This window comes from Odontesthes bonariensis, chromosome 9 (assembly GCF_027942865.1).
Source record: "Odontesthes bonariensis isolate fOdoBon6 chromosome 9, fOdoBon6.hap1, whole genome shotgun sequence".
In the NCBI taxonomy this organism is placed as follows: domain Eukaryota; kingdom Metazoa; phylum Chordata; class Actinopteri; order Atheriniformes; family Atherinopsidae; genus Odontesthes; species Odontesthes bonariensis.
The window spans coordinates 22,252,219-22,265,073 of NC_134514.1; the positions used below are offsets into that span (position 1 = coordinate 22,252,219).

General features: G+C 41.0%; 2 protein-coding genes across 4 annotated transcripts; both read right to left on the reverse strand.

Annotated features, from left to right (window-relative positions):
- Positions 1 to 672: 672 nt before the first annotated feature.
- LOC142388875 (rhodopsin kinase grk7a-like) lies at positions 673 to 8,084 on the reverse strand. The gene is made up of 4 exons (XM_075474445.1): positions 7,281 to 8,084; positions 5,908 to 6,345; positions 3,481 to 3,752; positions 673 to 1,316 (listed from the first exon to the last, which is right to left on the reverse strand). Exons 1-4 carry the CDS (start codon positions 7,878 to 7,880, stop codon positions 989 to 991), a joined length of 1,638 nt encoding a protein of 545 aa, XP_075330560.1. The 5' UTR covers positions 7,881 to 8,084; the 3' UTR covers positions 673 to 988.
- Positions 8,085 to 9,327: 1,243 nt separating this feature from the next.
- rnf7 (ring finger protein 7) lies at positions 9,328 to 11,360 on the reverse strand. 3 transcript variants are annotated; one of them, XM_075474447.1, is made up of 4 exons: positions 11,145 to 11,360; positions 10,945 to 10,992; positions 9,625 to 9,756; positions 9,328 to 9,518 (listed from the first exon to the last, which is right to left on the reverse strand). In XM_075474447.1, the coding sequence occupies exons 1-3, from the start codon at positions 11,308 to 11,310 to the stop codon at positions 9,638 to 9,640; spliced, it is 333 nt and encodes a 110-aa protein (XP_075330562.1). In that variant the 5' UTR covers positions 11,311 to 11,360; the 3' UTR covers positions 9,328 to 9,518; positions 9,625 to 9,637. The 3 variants fall into 3 exon arrangements, with proteins under 3 accessions (XP_075330562.1, XP_075330563.1, XP_075330561.1); XM_075474448.1 differs by having other exon boundaries at positions 9,612 to 9,756; XM_075474446.1 differs by having other exon boundaries at positions 9,328 to 9,756.
- Between the last annotated feature and the right edge of the window lie 1,495 nt (positions 11,361 to 12,855).

The following is a 12,855-nucleotide window of genomic DNA, read 5'->3' on the forward strand; positions in this document are numbered from 1 at the left end:
CTATACAAACCGGTGTGTGATGTCAGCTTCACAATCTTTGTAGAAAAACTACTGATCCATGAAGTAACCACTCGTGAAAGCTTAATAAACAGCCCGTACTCCTTTCTGTTGATGTGTTCTCAGGGCTTAATGTCTCACCTGTCTTTTACGGCTTCAACCTGGAGAGTGGTTGGGGGGGTTATAAAAGAAATTGGCATTGGATTTTTACTCTTAATTTTTTTCTCCTTTTTGTTTTTAGGGGGAAAACAATCTATGTGAGAGACAATTTCTCCCTGCATTAATCGTCAGGACTGAATGCTTGTAAATACCTGAGCAACACTGTAAGGATAATGAACATAATGAGAAGAGCACAGGAGGTTGAATGCACTTTATGGGAGTTTGGCGGCACTTAGTGGTGAATATCTGCTACTGAAAGGCTTCGCATCGATGAGGCTGCATTAAACTGTCCACTCTAATTAGTAAAAGGCCCTTAAGGTATTACAGTGACACTTTTGCCACCTTAAGAATTGTGGCATATTACTGTAAATATGGAAAAATCATACAGCTGTCACTCAGTGACTCTAAACCATTACGCAGCTTGTTTACAAATACATGTAAACAATTGCCTGCCAAAATAGCTGACTGATGTAATGGAAACTATGAATGAACTAGGACCTACTGTCTAACCAGGAATACAGGGCAACGTATAAAGGAGCAGCATGAGGCTGCTTAAATGCTGTGGTTTTACTTTACTGCTGGGACTGGTGTCCAGTAGTGTTTGGCTGTGGCACCATAACTCTCTTAGCTGATTTTTGATTCTATACAAACTTCCAGGATTGATGGGAGAGAAACATAATGGAGGTTAAAGAAAGTGTTTAGATAAAGTTATCTGGGCAGATAAATTTAACATTTTAACCAGGCACTTCATTCGCTTCGACATAAGTCAATCGAACAAAATTTTCAAGTATTCAAAATTCTTGCTCGAGATGCAGGTCAGATGAGGAGATGCTTACAAAATGATGCACGTCCTGGATTTCCAGCCGTTCTCACGCAGGAGTCCATTCCTTTCCGAGTTGTTCAGATCGTCAAACACTCCGCTGTTAATTATTTCCTTCTGCCACTGGATAGAAACGGCACCTGTGCTGAACTCCTTGAAGAATTTCGCATCCCTGGCATCGAATTGGACATTCTTGAGCTCAGAGTTGTCCCGAAACTCATCTATGTTTTTGGCGTAGACCACGTTAGGGTTTGGCACCCAGGGGGGCTTCACCAACCCTGCCTCCAGGCGGTGGAAACTGATATTCTTGAAAAAGATATGGTTTCGTGGGTCCCCATCACTACTGACACAAAAAAGACACACGCAGGTCACACATCTGGGTGATTTAACTGACAAGTAAGTGCAACAGCTTCATTACACAGCAGCTTTGCACTGAAACATAAGAAATGAAACATCTACTGAAATTAGAGATACATTTTCCCTGACATCTCCCTCACTCCACTGTTATCAGTTTCATTCATCTTTGTTGCTCTTAATCCACGTTTTCCTGACATGTACACAGATGATCTTGTATCAGCCCAGTCTCTCTCGAAAAGATGTAATAAGTGCATTTGTATAAGTGTAAAAAAAAGAAGTATTTTTTACAAAAAAACAAAGTACAATGTTTTATTTTGTTTTGTTTGGTAATGGAGAAAAACTTTGCTAATTTATGGATTTAATTTGCTAATTTGTTTTGAGATTTTATTTACCATAAAAAAAATATACAGAAGAGAGGATTTTTTTTTTGTGTGTTTATCAACAAGCTCTATTGTCTTTAGAAAAAAATGAAATCAATCTACAAATTGATGCCAGCAACACACTCGGGAGAGAGGCCAGGAAAGAAAAGTTTATGGAATATACCATAAACAGTGCTCTGGAAGATTCGGCAGATTAACACCCCTCTCACCCTCTCAACAATTCTATTTTGTTCTTTTTGCCATCAGGTGCGGACGTATCACAACCAGAATTCCAGGGTTTCCTCCCACAGGTTGTCAGACTGTTAAGTAGTCTTTGAGGTCTAAACTGCTGGGGGACCTCCCATGATGCACCTTTCCTCAATCTCTCTTCTTTAGTCTTCATGTACATATGACAATATTGTTGTCATTGACTTTTTTCAGCAGGTATCCCTGGCCTGGAGTGCGTTGACCCCTCCGGCCTGATCTCTCAGATCCCATCCAGTGGAGGCAGATGGCTGCCCTTCCTGAGTCTGGTTCAGCCAGAGTTTTCTTCCCGTTGGCTCGAAAGGCGAGTAGTTCCATGTTCCCAAACAATGAAAAAAGTGTAATTAACAGGAAGGGGGATTTAACACGATCATAAACGTGCCTCTCTCCCAACTTCTCTGTATTGCTGGCATCAAATTTGAAATTTGTTCCCATTTTCTTGATACAACGGAGATTGTCAGGAAAACACGCTGAATTTTGCTGCATTTCAAACCTCCTGTTTATTCTGGAAATAGAGTGTGCTTCAGAAAAATATTTGGCTCAACAGTACTCCAACTTTATTCATTTGCAGGACAGTCCCCAGATTGATCCAAACATTCATTCCTCCGACCTATCAACACATATTTATGAGCGTGTTAAAAGAAGTATACATAGACATTTTGCCCTTTTGAAAGGCGAATGTGGGTATGTAACTATTTTTGGAACCTTTAAATTTAAGTCATTTTCTATATCTTTTTAAGCTTTTCTTATGAGACTGTAACATTTGTACCCTCGCCCGACGTATCTAATAGATGTACTGGGGTGAGACTGGCATAAATTCCAGCATAGCTCCTTCCAACATTAGTCTTTGCAGAGTGAAAGTGCTGCGTCTTAAGAAGAGCCTTAAACAACTTTGATACAATCAACGAAAATGTGAATACAGAAAAAAACAAAGGCACAGATAAAAAAGACAACCATTCTATCAAGAGATGATGAAGTAATAAGTTGTTAAACGTTGATTTTAGTGGTTCACCAGTTTTCTTCTAGAATTTTCTTTTTTCTTTTCCAGCCTCTAAATAATAACACCCTAAACTGTCTTAAAATCAGTCAACCCGTTCTGTGGACCTCGTGTCACACTTTCCACATGACAGAGGGTTGGGAACAGTTCGGCCGTGTACTTTTCCAGATTATAACATTCAGATCCTTTTCGAAAAGCTTGAGGAAGTGAAACGTGACAGTATTTCTCAACACAAAAGAAAAGCAGGAAGACAAAGTAACAGAGTATTGTGCCATAATGGCTGTTTTTGTGACTCAAACAAATCTTCAACCACCCGCCCCCACTACCCTGTAACTTATTATTACCTTTGATTTATCTGATTGCTTTTTAAAGGATCCTCACCTCTGTGTCATTTCAAAGACGCAGTAACTGTATGTTTTCAAGAGTGTAACATGATGATACATTTTCCCTGCTATCAAGATATTTGGTCAGTGACACCCACAGCACATAATTTAACCTGAAGTAAAAGTAACTGACTTTTTTCTTACCGGCACCCAAGACGATACAAAATCTTCTTCTTGAGAAACTGGCTGATAATATCTCTGGTGGGAGCATCAAAGCGTTTGTCTTCGAACTTGCACTCGTCCTCCAGAGTTCGACGAGACACCTCAGTATTCTGCACCTTCTCCCTGAAGTCTTTAAAAGGAAGGCGAGCGGCCACCATCTCGTAGATGCTGCAGCCCAGAGCCCACCAGTCCACAGACGTGCGGTAGTACTCCTGCTTCAGAACCTCAGGAGCCATGTAGCCTGCCGTACCAGCCTACAACAAGCAAGAGAGAGGGGGAAAGGAGAATGAACGCAGGCTGATTAAGAAAAACTAACAAGAGAAATAGTGAAAACTATCAGTAACTGAATCTTATCATTATGAGGCTGTGAGAAGCTGTGGTTAACTGTAGTAACATGATAAGATAAAAACAGCACCTCAGAGAGGCAGAGTCTCTCAGAAGTAAAGACAGGCAGAGGTTCAATAACCTGCAAAAAGCTGCCTCCACAAATTATGGAGCCATTTCAGAATAATGTTCCAAAATGTGAATGAAAATGAAAAGACTTTGAATATCTTGTCAGCTACAGTTCAGCATTGAATAGAAACGTGATTCTGTTGTGTAAATCACTGCAGAAATCATTGTCTGTGAACACAGATCACAGTGCCATCCACTGAACTGGGTTAAAGGTCTACCATGCAAAGAAGAACTCATATGTGAACATGATCCACAAACGCTGCCGTGCTCGACTGACGTGCCTGTATCAAAATATCAAATACAGCAGAGAAGACCCGGACGGCCAAGCAGCTAAAACCCTACATCAGACAAGAATAAGACACAATTCCTCTGCCAATGGTCCAGCAGAAGAAGACACTGAAAGACTTTTGATTATGAAAGCATGACTATTCATCGTGATCAAGTAAAATGTCTCACTTTCAACATTTGATATGCTTTCTTTGGTCTAATGTGAGCAAAATATTGGTCCTGGAGGTTTGCAAATCATAGCACTGTTTTTATTTGCCTTCAGAGTCACACTTTTTTTTAAAATGGAATTATGGACACGTGGGAAAAGGGTCCACTCAGAACAGGTACTCTGCTAGCCTGGCTGACGCGTCCACAATCTCGATGAGATGGTGGTCTGGGAACTAGGTGTGCATTTTCTCGTATTTGAGCCGTGGTTTACGAATGCCTAGAGCCGTTTATTGGGCGCTACGAATGTCTATCAAATGGCGTCTGGTTCTTCCCATGCTGCTTTGCGCGCGATTCATAGCCAATTGTATCACTTATACCAGATGACGTATGTAGAGCGACAGAAATTCGACGAGGCAATGAAATCTTTCAACGCCAAACGTTGCTCTTTTTTTAAAGTAAACTTGCGTTCTAAGCTACTTAAAACACTTTCTAAGGCTGCATCGAACGGTAACGTTGTGTCCGCTGCCATGTTGGATGAACACTCTACAAGCTTCGGTGTCGCGCATATAAGACGTCGTCATCGTCTTGCTGCCCCCCCCCCGGTCTGTGATTGGTTCCCTAACTCAGGCAAAAATAAGGGCGGTGGTTTCCAGGCTGCCTTTGCAGTGTGAATGAAATCGCGCGCAAAGCAGCATGGGAATTCCCAGGCTACTACTCTGCATCAATTCGGCGATCACTTTAAACCACCTCAAAGTTTGGATCAATTTAATTTTCTTCAGTGAAATCGAAATACATCCTAGTCTTATGTATGCATGCCTTTTATTTGGACTCGGATAGACCTCAAGTTCATCTTAATTGCTGCAACAAACCGTCTTAATCACGGGGACAAAAATATGCAGGCACAAGAATGCCGAACAATAACACACTGTGGCAGAAAATGAAGCCGCTTTGAAGGCACTGCATCAGGATAGCCAGGTGACAAACAAACTCCATTTTCCAGTCTGCATCCCGTCAGTACTGAATGTAGGCCTGCAGTGACTGTGTTGACTCATCTACTCAAACAGACCAGTAAAAGCCACATCTGGTATTGGTACAGAAAAGATTAGTCAGCTAATGCTAACGAGCAGTCCACCATAGATTTCTCAGTGACGTGGTCAACTGAGGATAGGGTCAGGCACCTTTTAATGAGATCAATTTGCGTTCCACGGGGTCACGCTCTGTGCTCTGACTGTTACTGACTGACTATTCTTGGTAAGCTACTTGTAGCGGTGAGTGAAGTGTGTGGCTGCATTAAAGAGGGAAACTAGTGTTTGTGTCAGCAGGAATCTCTGTCGGTGCAAAAAAAAATCTGCAATGCCTGAACTGGGACCATGGAGAATAACACCAACATATATTCTATGAAATGCAGAAATTCATACTGTGGCACAAACTACTAGGAGGTTTTTTGCAGAAAGCTTTGCCATGTAGGTGTCCGACAGTGACAATGTAGGTTAATCTGAAGAGACGGGTCACTGTACTTACCTTCTGGCAGATCATTTTTCCCTTTGGCAGCTCCACTGCCAACCCAAGGTCTGACAGACGACACTGGCCTTTACCGTCCAACAGAACATTCTCAGGCTTCAGGTCACGGTAAATGATGTCCATAGAGTGCAGGTGGAGGATTCCAGTGATAATCTGGGCCGTGTAGTAAACAACACGCTCCATGCGTAAGCCCCTCTCCCCCAACTCGTAGATATGAAACCTGAGGTCTCCCCCAGACATCAAGTCCATGATCAGGCACAGGTGGGTTTTGTTTTCATAAGCGTAAGCCAGGTTTACAACGAAGAGGCTGTTGACCTTTTCCAGGATTTGCTTCTCCAGAAGGGCGAGCCTCTCGCCCCCTTTCTTCTTCAGGCGGCTCTTGTCCAGCTTCTTGCAGGCGTACATTTGGCCCGTGTACTTCACCTGCACCGCACACACCTGACAGACAGAACAACATCACCAGAGGATTTAACAGTTTTTTTTCTTTTCTTTCAATATCAATTGAAACCGTGACATCCTGAAGAGTTTCATTTGGCAAGTTTTTGCTTTAAAAGCTAAACGTTGTTCGCGTGCAAAACAGTGTCGCTTTTACCGAACGAGGACTGCTGCGGACACAAGTGAGAGTCCTTGGATAATGACATATGAGGAAGCCTTACATTTTAAAGCAAAGTAATATCAAGTTACCTCTGTCTGTCCCTTTCTTTTTAAATTATGCATTATGGCAGCAGAATTGTAATCTGAATAGCGTTTATGCCAAACACATTTGCTATGCCAAGGGAAGCTTTATGAATGTAAAGCTCCCCTTGATGCCCATCAACTCCTTATTTATTTATTTATTTATTTATTTTTGTTACAATACTTAACATGTGATAGTGCCGAACCGGACCGGGGGACAGAGAGAGAGGGGGAGCGAAGAAGAAAAAAAAGGAACAGAAATAGGAAGAGACAAACATAGAAAACAATGAAAAATCAGACAACCAGCTGCTACACCTGTAAAAACAAAACTGAAGACAATCCACGGCTTTTGTGGGGAATCCGGCCTTAGAGCCACAAGGAGCACCTGGAAGCAGACAAGCAGAGAACAAACACACAAACAAACAAACAAAGAAAAAAACACAAGCAGCAGCAATCATATATAATACAACTGTGGATACAGATGACCTGTCCCATTCTATTGTACTATCAAACTAGAGTTTGTCAAGTCAGCAGTGCACTGAACAAAGAGAAGGTGCACTATCCTACTGATTGAGCATTTTGTGTATTAATTTAGATATCTTCCTTTAGTGTTAATTCCAACTTTAAATAATAGTTAAATCCATCAAGTAACCTGAGTTGCAAACCCTTGTGGAGATGCTGAGATTCGTGGCACCTACCTCACCAAAGCCACCTTTTCCTAAAGTCCTGAACTCGTAAAAGTATTTGTCAGTGATCTTCTGCCTCTCACAGTCCTTCCACTGCAGAAACCTGTAAAAGAAGGGGCTCTTCAGGTACTCCGAGAAAGGCTTCCTCTTCAAGAAGTTCCTCGTGGCTTCTGTTATCTGGCTCATCTTCGCCTCATCAAAGTTTTTCACCGATAAAGCCTTGCACATCTCGGCATCTTCTCCTGTGAGGTAGGAAAGGAAGGTGCAAGACTGTGGTTGACAGAACTTAGCAAGTATCCTCTGCTTGGCCTTTTCTTTGGCTCCATCCTCAGCGAAGCTCCACTCACTGAGCTCCTCCAGGAACTCAGCGGCAGCCACACACTGCAGGTCAGAGGTCAGGAGAAATTGCTGGAATAACTTCCTCCCAATGGGCTGTTGCTCACAAAGTGACTCGTATGTCATCTCCACTGCTGCCTGGTCAGCAAAGGACCTCTTTGGTTTGGGCAGCGTCATGGATACTCTCTGTATTCTCAGCTCTTTCGAGTCACTCTGCTGAGCCTTCAGGTAGGCTGTGTTGGCCACCAAGTTGTCCAGCCCTGCTAGGTCACCCATGCTGGATGTATCCTGTGGCTTCTTGGAAGGAAGCGGGTAAACTAAGAACACTTGAGTTCAACCATCTGCATGGTCCAGGCACAAGTCCTCAAGCGCCTGCATCCTGAAAGGTCTACATTTATTGCTTCACACCTGACTGAGCCTTAAGGATTTGTTGGTGGCTAAGTGCCTTTGCACGTTTATTTGAAGAGGGCACATCGGGAAAGCAACTTATGTGGTTTGAACATAAGAGGATTTAGGCTGTTCTATTCTTAGCAGACACAAAGTGCCTATGTGCAGTGATTGGGCTGGGACTGGGACATGATAGTATGGCAGGTCCTTCTGTACAGGTGTAGGTTGAACACGACTTAGAATGAGCTAAAGAGGCAAATGAGTGTGTAATTAAGTATCCACAGTTAAAGCTTTATATGGATATGAATGATTGGCTCTTTCTACTTTGATGAGAACTGATTTTTCCTGACAGATACTTTCAATGCATTACTTTATAAAGTCTACCTATGTAGCCTTTGAAAATCGCAAAATTAAGTAGATTCCTCTCAAATTGTACCGGATAAGCTTTATAAATCTAGCACTGACTGCATTGACTTTGTGCACGCATGGAATTATTTGTTCTATCAACAGAAAAAAGTTGATGGAAAAAGTTGCAGTCAGTTCATCATTATCTACTTGATAGTGATGGTTATATCACCGTCAATGTTTCAAGTGTACAACAGGATTATATATATCTATAAAAAAAAAGAATAAATATTATTATATGTATATATTATTTTATCAGTAAAAATAATGGCTCATCACAAAAAAAAATAATGCATCTCATCAACTTGACTAAGATTTTGTTAGAAAACCTCCACCACACGTTTCACATGGCTGGATGCGGCCGTCAAATCCTTAGATTCATGTCTAAGTAAATTATTCTGGTAATTTTTCCCCACGTGTTAAGTAAAGTTACATTTTTCTTGAATTGGCAAAAACAGCAGATACTGCACAGAAACTTTTATTGATAATACACCGCGTGTTCCTTAAACATATTTACCCATAATTTAAATAACCTTAATGGGTTTTTACAAATACGCAACAAGGTAAAGCTTGGCAGTGGAACAATGGCGGCCTCAACCCTTTTGTAATTAAGAGCTCATAGTCTAGTTGTTAATAGAGCTGACTGCCAGGTTGGTCGATTTTAAAATCAAAGCACTTACGCCAATGAGGCCACAACTACTCATTACCAAATGTTTTGTGCTCTATCCAGGTCTCGTCTGCATATCAAATAGCTGCAGACCTCTGGTTATTATACTAAGTAACACGTTTGACCTAAAGGACAGAAATCAGTCTACAAATTATTCCATGAATGTGCACTTCCCATTTTTAAAACTAAAGACATTTATTGTATAAATGCTGGAGTACCACTTCCCACATTGCTCATAGGAATTACATACCAAGCATACTTGAATCACAGCTATTCACAATTCTTTATTCTTAAAAAGAAAGTCACATAATAAAGATGTGCCGAACTCCACAACAGACAATAATGTAAAGCTAACAAGTGAGCAAACATGTTTCATCCATCTTGTCACAACTCTGGTTTCCTTTAAGTGATCGATCTGTGCAGCTTTAAATTTGTCCACTGTCTTCCTTTGATACCTGGGCAATTGGAGACATGCAATCATTAGTTGGAGGACTGCACAGGACGTAGCAGGGGATCACTTGCAAGTCTGTCACCACTCAATCTCATACATGCACAGTCCACCTGGATGTGGTGATCATTTGCCAATTCTCTGAACCACCCAGTCTTGTTGGCAGAGGGGACAGCGATTGTTCTGCTTCACCCAAAGGGACATGCAGCAGTTGTGAAACGAGTGGTTGCACTCTCCCCAAACAACTGAAAGATAAAGACAACACATGAACTGAGCAACAACGTGAGAAGGACAGTAAACAGGCATTTACAAGGTAGACAACCCATAATAGATAAAGCAGAAACTGTATCACAACAGTGATTAAATGACTAAGCATTACAACCTAAAGATACCCTGGATGTGCTGAACCTGCTCGCTTGCTGTGGGCTACATTTAAATGATCTCAGCCTCAGACCTGACAGCAATTGCTCTGCGAGGAAGTACAAATCACATGGCTGAAGATTTTAGCACAACCGGATCTTTCATCGTGTGTCACTGAGGCTTGCTACGTCTTTTAGTGGAGCAGAAAAAACACGAGCTAAGAACAAACACTTAAAAAATTAAGCTCAGAGGACTGAGTAGAATAAATTCAGGGTAAGTCTTTGGGAGTGCAATAAACACTGCGCTGCCTTGCACTGCAGCAGCTTGTGTTTTTTTAAGTGTAAAAGATAATGACGTTCTTCCCTGTGTCCAGGCTCTTCAATGTCGCTCCCTGAGCTGCTCCCCTGGGTTTAGTGCTTTAGTGAAAGGGGCAGATGTTTATTCTAAGACAGTGGTTCATTTGGTGATTTTTGTACATCTGCATAACGATTTAGAGCTCTTTTATGGTTAGCTTTTGAAAGGGTATTGTTCAACGTTCTGCAGCAGAACCGCAGTAACACATTAGCATTTCTTTCTTACTCTGTCACCTCTTAAAAGTGTGGAGTAATTTTTCCATAGGGTAAATTAATTAAACTGCTTCTTACTTTACAGAAATTATTTTTCTTTTGCGTGAAACCTTTGTAAATCACTGCTAGTTTTCATCTGACATACATTTGGCTTCTGATTAACCCAACATCATTTTAAAGCACCATGTAATCGATCAATATTTTTCTTCACGCATTCTTAGAATTTTAACTGATATTATTTTTTTCAGGCTGCAGGTTTATTATTTAAATAAAGCCGTGCATTGCTTAACATAATATCACTAGAACATAAAAAAAAAGAAAAAATTAAGAAAAATTTGTCTTTCAGTTTGTCCATACTGTTGAGACACGAAATGCATCCCTCTGTGATTATCTGGATTAATGACTTCTCTGTAACACCTCAGTCGAGCTAGCTAATGCTAGCTTGTTTAATTTATCTGACAAATATTTGGGCTGCTAATAAATGTTTTAGAGCATGAAGCGTCTTACCAACACAGTCCTCTTGTTTATTTTCCGCCTGGCATCTAAGGCATGCATCTATAAAAAAAAAAAAGGTCAAGGAAAACACATTACAGCAACCCAAAGCCTTGGATTCTGGATAGAAATGGTACTACAGTATTAGGGACGTTAGCCTTCATTAGCAGGGCATCCACTAGTCAGCTAGCCGTCTAAAAGTTCCTCGGACTCACCCATAACTTGTACCCGACAAATGGCGCAAGTATCACACTCCACGTCCCAGCTCCACATAGCCACTGCATTCCACTTCTTCAAGGAAAACATCTTGTCACCACTCGACTTAGAGCCTGAAGAAGTGTTGTGCGAGAGGACTAAACCCGGCTCGTCACCGTCGTCCATCTCTGCTGCACGGCGAACAAGCTAACGTTAGCCTGGCTAAGCTAAACAAAATGGACGAAACCGACTAGCGACGACAGTGCTAATGCTAAAATGGTTAGAGAGCATATTGTCGCCATGGTGACGGAAGAGGGAGCTGTTTGTCAGTATTTTGTAAAGATCATCCAAAACACACACAGCACATTTGTCTAAATACCAAAAAGGTCACGCAGATAAAAATGTCTTTAAGTGAAAAATAATACAAAAACAGAATTTTTTTCTATTTGCGTTTACCTTCAATAAGGGTCTGTTTTACTTGTATCAGTGATTTGCATTGTAGCTACTGTACTTGCATGTGGCCACTTAAAAGATATAACATCCGATGTCTTTATAAATATGAGGCACTTTTTAGATACCGTTTTAGAAATTGAGTGTTGCACTACTTAGAAACCAGTTAAACTTGAAAAATTCTCTTGCGTAGCTATGATACATTGATTTCACACTTGCATAAAAATAAATTAACTTTTAAAATTGTCTTAATATTAGCCTTACATAAAGAACTAAAAAAATAAAAAATGTGCAGGTCTCTACCAAAAGATATCAAAATATGATCGTGGCTGATAGCCCACCAAACATGGATGCTACGGAAGCTGGATAAACAAAATGAGTTCCCAGGTCAGTTCTGATGGGGCCTCACCAGTAATTCATCACTGACAAACTGCCTCTGGGTGCTTATTTCTCACGGAATTCATCTCTTCCTAAAACAAAACAATTGTGTTTCCAGTAAAATAATGTGGTTCATATGGTAAAGTCGGATAGGCAGCTGTTAATATTAGGATGCTTTATGTCCATGAAGTTAAAACTGACCCCTCTGGAGGGAAAAACAGAAGTTTATGAAGTAAAAACTTCCATAAATTTCAGCCCAAAACGAACTTATTGTACCTTTGAGCTCGTTTTAGTTCCAGCATATTACTGCAACACGATGCACGTCGTGCTGCTAAAAATCCTGATCCATCTCAACAGCTTTGGAAAGAGCCGGAACTTGCATTTGGGAGAAGGCATGAGTTTGTTGTCATATATAAAGAACATGTTAGAAACATGTTCCTGTACGATGAGATTCTTCCTTTGCTGTCCGCCAGAATGCTGATAGATTGAAAGGGCAAAATAAAGTAAGAAAGGCACAATAAGTAAAAGTTCAGCATGTGCAAAAATACAATGGGAATATACATACTTAAGTATACAATAGGAAACAATACTACTGTAGCTGCGCATGTGTGGAGAAGTTCAACACGGCTCAACAGGAGTTCAGCAGAGTGCAGTAATAGCTTAAATGTACTGGGTGCCATAATGATACAAGTCCAGTGTGTGCAGGTCCCTTAGGTAGAGAAGTAGTGGAGTATTGTCCATGAAAGTAATACTTCTGTAACAGAGCAGGTGTGCAGTAGGTCAACAGAGGGCAATAGCAAATAATGCTGAATACAAATTCTTTGTCACAGTTCAACTTTTTGGCATAAAATCAAAGCAGTAATCCATCTTCTTTTCTCTGTTTGCCGTGCTGCAGGCAGATGC